Genomic DNA, 7,490 nt, shown 5'->3' with positions numbered 1-7,490 from the left:
AGCCCCTCTCCCGCCAGGCAGCAGTGGGTGCACAGCCCCCGTACCATGTCCTGCAGGCTCCAGCCCGCCTGGAGCCAACTCACCCTCCCCACTGAACGAAACTGGTGGTGGGAGATGTTTGAGATCACGTGAGGATGTCTGGATTGTGATGGCTTCATGCAACAGGGCCAACACGGATTTTGCCACCACCATTTGCATGTGCTCCTTCAACACAGCTTTATATGATTTTTTAGAAGTTTTTGCAAAAGCTAACTGAAAAGGAAGGAAACAGTCTATCAGTATGGGGCATCACAACCCAAGCTCACAGGTCATCTTGCCTTTAGCCCAAGGCTCCTTGCTCTGCTCTGCTCCCCCATGAAGAGACCCAACTTGTAGCACATCTGTGATCATTAGAACTGTTGCCTCCTCCTCATTGCCTGAGCTTAAGAGAGACTACTCAAAAGCACAGGAGAAGCCTCCTCTTGAGTGCCCCAAAGCATACCTGTGAGTGAGGTAGAAGTGTCAGTCAAGTGAAGTCTAATTTAATTCCTTCAGAATAGAAACCTCAGTGGCAAAACTGCTACAGCAGTGATCTCAAAACAGGAAGTTGGAAGGTTGTAAACATGGCAAAATAAACTCTTAGGACCACACTGATTCTATCATGAGTGTCTAACCTGGTGGTTGTTTAGGTCTGAGCAGCTGAGAACAGCTGAGAAGGATTACATAAGGGAGATGTGCTAGAGCCATGCTGTAGAACACCGCAGTATGCTGAACCTCCATCAGTATTAAGTCCAAGGACGAGCAGAGCCCACTGGGCTGACTGCTAACCTTGGACCACTGAGGGAATTGCTTTAAAATCAATTTTGTCAGGTCCTTCCAGTTCATTACCCTAGTCCTGAGCACAAAGTTGGTGGAAATCACAAATAGAAGCTGGCATGTTCCACACCTTTTGGGAGTAAGAACGTAGGAATAATCATAAAGCATCACACCACCTCAACAGTAACTGCAGTATCCACTTAGACATCCAGTACTGGGAGCTGAATTGATGCTCTAGGCATCAATTTGAGGTACTAACATACCTCAAAGCACCTCCTCACACTTGTCTAAAGGTAAAGATTTAAGACAACTCAGGTAGACAAACAAGTACTCTGTTGTCACAGGCTACTTGACTAAGACAGCCAGATCTCTCTCTAAATATCCCACCAGTTCTTTAGTATACTTTCCTAAAGATTAGTGGAAATGTGCTACCTTTACCTCAGTTCCAAAATACTGCATGTTAACTTGCATTTAAAAATTGCTACAATTCCAGACTAACACACAGCAGAACACAAATGATCACAAAGGCGATTTAACAGTGGCATGTTACCATAAGTGAGAACAGAAGAAGTGCTGTTATAAAAGTGCTGCTTTCTTTCCTACACCACATCAAATACAAAGACATCTTGAGACAACCATCGCAAGACTATCTGCAAAAGTTAGATCTTAAGAAGGCAGCTGCTTCTTATTCATTCACAGCTCATGTGTCACCATTAATTCAGATCTCAGTCCTGATTAAGATCCAGCAAACTTAGCACTACTGTTGTCACAGCACAACCACCCTCTTTATCTGTCCCAAATGTTAACTGAGCCAGAGAGCTTCTGAGATCCAGAGAGGGGGGTTACAGGCGAAGCAAAACCTTGGCAGAGAAGCTTGGATGTTGGAATACTAATTTGGTGTTAGCCTTATTATTTCTGGATTACTAATAGAGTCGGGCAGGCAGTGAGACCAGCCCAGCATCCTCCTCCCAAGCTGTGGTAAAAAATCAAGAGATAATAGTGAAATGGGATCGTCTCAGCAAGGCTAATACTAAAATGATCATGATGTTCTTAACTCTGTCAAGTATAATAGAGATGTTCAATCCTTTAAAAAGAGGTCATTGCCTAGACTATGCAGGGTTTTGCTTAATTTCAACTGATAGTATATTCCCTTTCACCATCATGGAGAAGATGATGTCTTGAATTTAAAAATTAAACTCATGGTATCACCTTCCAGTTGTTTTTAGGAAAGAGACCGAGTAAAGAAATAGCACTACTGTTAAATGAAATTCTATATACTTCCAAATGTAGAAAAGGAACATTATCATTACATAAATCTGCTACAGAGAAAGGCCAATAATCTATTTCCAAATTCTGTTCTTTCAGACATAGGGTGAAACAGAGCCTGTCTTCAACAGGAGAGTCTCCTGAAGAGCCCAAATGAACTCCCACCATACTGCCTTAAAATTAACTTGCAATTCAACACATGCAACAGAGAAATCACCTTGACTCTTCCTTTAACATTGCTCCCATGATTTAAACTATATATGATTTCTTACACCCTGCCCCCTACCATTAGTTAAATTAAGACATATGGTGTCATAATACAGCAACAGTCATGACAAAAAAAAGCATTTACTTTTATTTAGTTTGACTCTCAATAATAAATTTTGTGAGAAGTTGTGTCCATCTGTTTCTGATGGTCAAGGACACTAGCCTCTGACTTTTAACTCATATAAAACATTGAAAGTAATTTTCCTACCGTGCTCCAATGACATCAAGGAGATGCTGCCAGCGATCATTGATTTTGTTGAGTTTATCATCTATTTCTGCAACTCGACTCTTGTTGCTAGCCTTGATGAGTTGATCGCCCATTTGTTTCAACTGATTCTTACTTTCACTGAACAGATTTATTTCTTCCATGTAATCCTGATAAATATACAAAACCATCACTTAACTCCTGTGCAAAACAAAATAAAACAACAAAACCAAAACAAAACTATCTGCTTCTTTCCCTGAGTGTGTGATGGGAAGTCAGGTTTGGCTGAGATTTCTACATCAGCATGTAGAACTCTTTCACTTAAAACAAAACCTAACCCTCGATGGAAAAGCACTCTCACAGGGAAGCCACTATGAAAAAATAAGCAGCTTAAAGACTTCCAAGTGGCAGGAGTAAGTACTTCTAAAAATAGCAGTTTAATGGTCTAATTTTGTCTCTGCTTTCCTGATTTAACGAAATTTTTCAATCAAGCTACATCAAAAGTACCCATATTCAAGTCTAGGATGGGTTTATTTTGCTGGTATTCTTATCCAGAGAAGATCTGGGATTAGATATTGAGACCTTTAAACCATGGGGATGAACACTGCAGCAAAATAATGGTCCTGTTTAAAACCAAGCTAATATGAAAGTATTAGAAAGCACTAACTAACTGCACTGACTGCAGAGGAGAAGGGGCAGAATTAGGTTTTACTTTTGGTTGTGGCAACTTCTTGTTTGCCTGGCATAAAACCTAGCTTGCCTTCAACCTTTTCTTTGTCCTCTGACTACCAGCTTACTAACCACTGAAATGTGTGGAGGTGGTGAGAGCTGTGAGACACTCCCAGGACGCCACTGATCCCCAGCAGAAAAAGCTCTCAGCAGTGCTGTGTGAGCATGTGTGCCCAGCAACCCAGACCCCACCACCGCAACTCACAGACACCACACTCCATGCCTAAATACAGTCAGGTGGCGTTTTTGTTCTGCACTATGCTCCGAGTCTGAACATCAAGAAGAGCAGCTGAGGCTAGAAAAGCTCCTCTTCCCACAAAAGCCTGAATGTGCTGGTTTTATATAGTGTATCACTTCTGAGAGGCAAGGATGAAATGAGGAATGGTGTCTCCGTAACGAGCTACCAGACTGCAGCTGAAGAAAAGTGGCGTCACTACTTACCTTCTCCAATTTTTCTATCATGTCTTCAATGCAGACATCTGCAGTCTGTAACACTTTGCTCTCCATTTGTACCAGCCACAAGCACAGCTCCTTACTCTTTTCATTGAACAAGATCCAGGTATTGAGCCTGTCTTTGATCTCCTGCTTACGCAGAGACACCTATGGATAAGCACACACATTAACTGCTGGCAACATCCTCCTCAGGAAGGAAACCTGCGATTGTGAATCTTCTCATTTCTAGCCTGGATTTGATCCTATTCCTTTTTGCAGAAGCAGTTATCAAATATCTCTAGTTTTCTTTTCAGAACCAGCAAGCAAGATTGTTGTTACATTTTATTTTGGAAAGCAGGGCCAAAAGTTGATCAGCAAACACCAGATTCTCTCTCTTGGAAGAATTAATCTGAGTGACAGCTTTATAAATAATGAGCTTATACAAAAATGTAAATATTACTCAGTGAAAACCTCAAAATGCCAAACAAAGAATATAAAATATATGAATACTACATTCTGCTTAGCACTGTGTCATGTATAATGCAAGAGACATAACACTTAGATAAGTTCTTATTTTTCTGCAACTGTTCAGAGAAACTTTGCAACTACTGACTGCAGTTATTTTATCTCCATAAAAACCTCCCCCTTTTCTTTCCATTTGCTCATCAGTTCTTGGAGAACTTAAAAAAAAGAATCAGCATCAAGAATCTATCCTTTTTATTGAAAGCTATGGATTTTTTTTCCTCAGAATTAGATTTGCCAGAACGGATAGACAAATGGTCTAGAGAGAAAAATTAAGGCGTGATGCTGCCTGAACCAGCACAGCTAATATCACTGCTCCAACACCTCAGAAAGAAGCAGTATCAGTCTTCTACTAGATAATAGTACTTATTTCTATTTGTATTCCTTTATCCACTTTGATGGATTCCTGTAGGAAGATATATGGGACAAAGAAAGTAAAAAATGGTACAAGCTCTCTGAAAACAAAAGACGACAAACAAATAACCTCTCACCAATAAACTTGGAAGACAGCTTAACACTTCACTGGCATTGGCCGTGAATCACCACTCTAAGTATCACCCCAGGGCAGGAAATGTGCCCTCTTCACATTTCACATGCATCTTACACAGCCTATGACTCCTGAAAATTCCATTACTGATTCTCCTAGACTAATCTCTAACACTATTTTGAAACTCCGAGTGAAGTTTAAGTGTGTAATGTGGAAGCAAGACCAGCTCCACAGAAGATCAGGATCAAAATAGGAGAGCACCAAGTCATGTCCCACATATTGCTTTTGACCTTTAAATTCTGACTTTAAGGAGGACATGGAGAGGTGAAAGTGCTTTCTGAATCTTTCACAACCTAAGCAAAGAGAAGTCGCTGAAAGCACTGTCTTGGTTCACAGGGAAACAATCTCCAAAGTTCTCAATGGCAAGAAGTCTCCTGGAGACCTCAGAGACCTCTAAACGTCTCTCTAAGCAGGCCTCTGCTGTGGGATGCTCCCTCGCACCCTCAGCCTCAGAGCTATGAAGGGTAAATCCCTCATCCCTCCTCCACCACTTGCAGCATCTCCCACGTGCGGAGATAAGTTAACTTTGGTTGGTGGAAGAGACTACGCGCATCAGCAAAACCATCACTAAATCCTGCAACGATCCTGACCCCATTTTTGCCTGCTAAGCACGGGGCAAGATCGGATTTTAAGAGTAGGAAGTGCTTTTTAGCTGACTAAGCAAATACAGACTGGGAGCAAAACGGGAATGAGAAAAAATCCCAGACAAACTTCTAGGAACGCGAGTCCTTCAAGCCACTGCTCTGAGTCTTTTCTCCTTGGATGAGCTGCCCTGGTACCAGTTCCATTTCGCATCCGCAGCACAGTGCAGGAGCAATCTGAGCATTGGCCATAACAGAATACCCAGGCCCAGGCCCAAGCTGCACGTTAGCGTTCATTAGGTCAGGATACTGGCCGATGCCAATAGTTAAATCTTTGACCTACATGTACCTTGGAAGGGCAGCTCTGTACGTTCTAATCTCTCCAGTGCATCTGCTCGCTAAGCGTGTCCATGACCCTGCCCAGTCCAGCGCAGGCATCTGCCTGCCCCGCTGCCGTGGCCGGGACAGCTGCAGCCGCATCTCGCTCTGAAAGGCTGTCACCTCTCTGCATTTATACTGCAGATTTGTCCTCACACAATACGTCTCAGCTCCTCTCGCTTGTTAGCCAAAACAAAGCAGTTGTGCTAGCAGCAGAGCCGATGGAGTCTGCTCTCCCACCCCGCGTCCAGCACTGAGCATCAGCGCAGGCTCTCCGGAGGCTCTCAGGGGCTGTCTAAACATTTCAGCATGTCCCTCTGATGCGGCTCTGAGTAAAATCTGAACTTGAATTACTACAGGAAATTATTTCTTGGAGAGACTGCAGTGGGGTACATACAAAATATGGCTCAGTTTTCAGGGCTGTTCACCACAGCTGCAACAGCAGGCATCATCAGTTCACCAAAACCCGAAAACCAACAAAGTTCTCTCATTTATGGCTCAACTACAGATTTCCATTAGGAAAATAGTTCAGGCATTTTCATGTAAAATAATGGCCTGAATTTCCCAGGAGGTGGATGGGTGTCTCTGGAATTATTTGCAGAGTTCAGAAACAACAACAGAGAATACACTGGTTGTGGATTAAGATAAAGATGTTCTTTCTCATTTCAATGCAAAAAATAAACCCAAATAATAACTATTTCATCACACCAAAGTTTTGAAATAAGCAGAGCTGTTCATTATAGTGGCAATATTCCCTCCCAGATGGCTCTACCTTTGCTCGAGAAACGGTTGGACATGAAATACTAACTTGTTTCAAAGCTTCTATACAAACTGTAAAATAAAGGCTGTTGACCTGAGAGTGGCGAGGCAAAGTTAGTCTTGCTGGCCTGTAGGATAACTTAAGACCCCAAAGTATTTTACTTCCCACAATCCTGTTAACAGAGCAAAGTAAACACACATTCCAAGTGCATAATAACCTAATGAATCGAGTTCATGTGACTTGGCTGGTAAATGCTCCCCAGCAATTTTACATGCAGCACTAAATTTAAGTGTCGTACAACAACAGGCCACAAAAAAAGCAAATGTTTCACGCTGTTACTGCTACAGAAGTCAGCTCTTAATACGTTTAAACCCAAGGAGTCAGTATTTAAACACATGTAAGCTTTCTTTATCAACTCTCCCGGCATTTTTTTCCCCAACACCCCACTGCAGACCTCCCCCTTCCTCTCCCTGCTCCATGCCTCAGGCAATTCCTGTGTTTATCCCCTTCCCCGCCAGGCGCCCTGCCTTCGTCAGCCCAGAACAAAGCCAGCCCTTCCAGTAAACAGCTGCATCCGAGCTCTCTGCAAGCTCTCACCAGTTACAAAGGGTTTGCAGAAAAAAACCCCAAAGCCTCAGCAGTCCGTGGCCAGGAAGCAAAGGGCGACCTGCAGCCCGGGTCGGCTGCCCCGGGAGAAGCCCCAGACCCAGCCCAGTCTCCAGAAGGGAGTCAGTGCCAACTGCCAGCCCGCTCTGCTCTGCTCTGCTGCCGGGCCCTGGGGCACCCGCTGCGGAGGGCCGGGGGCAGAGGACTTACTTGCAAGCAGAGCTCTTCCCACTGCCTGTGCAAATGTTCCACTTGCTGCTGGCGCACCGTCATGTCCTCGGCGTGGATGCGGTGAGCCAGCTCCACCTCCATGGCCCGCAGCTTCTTCAAGTTGTGGTCCCAGTCTGCCAGCGACTGCTGCAGCTCCTGCATGGAAGCGCACCCAGAACGAGCCTCGCCACT

The 7,490-nt window shown here is 43.8% G+C and overlaps 1 protein-coding gene across 1 annotated transcript in view; it reads right to left on the bottom strand.

Annotated features, from left to right (window-relative positions):
• The window catches only part of LOC104496572 (nesprin-2-like), a 35,941-nt gene extending 28,577 nt beyond the window's left edge, over positions 1 to 7,364 (bottom strand). Inside the window, exons 1-3 of the mRNA XM_010139709.1 lie at positions 7,299 to 7,364; positions 3,704 to 3,862; positions 2,537 to 2,703 (exon numbers count right to left, since the gene is read on the bottom strand). Coding sequence (XP_010138011.1) covers positions 2,537 to 2,703; positions 3,704 to 3,862; positions 7,299 to 7,361 — 389 coding nt within the window. The 5' untranslated portion in view covers positions 7,362 to 7,364. The remainder of the gene's footprint in view (positions 1 to 2,536; positions 2,704 to 3,703; positions 3,863 to 7,298) is intronic.
• Between the last annotated feature and the right edge of the window lie 126 nt (positions 7,365 to 7,490).

Source organism: Buceros rhinoceros, unplaced genomic scaffold (assembly GCF_000710305.1).
Source record: "Buceros rhinoceros silvestris isolate BGI_N320 unplaced genomic scaffold, ASM71030v1 scaffold6047, whole genome shotgun sequence".
In the NCBI taxonomy this organism is placed as follows: domain Eukaryota; kingdom Metazoa; phylum Chordata; class Aves; order Bucerotiformes; family Bucerotidae; genus Buceros; species Buceros rhinoceros.
This window is presented reverse-complemented; position numbering and strand designations above follow the sequence as displayed.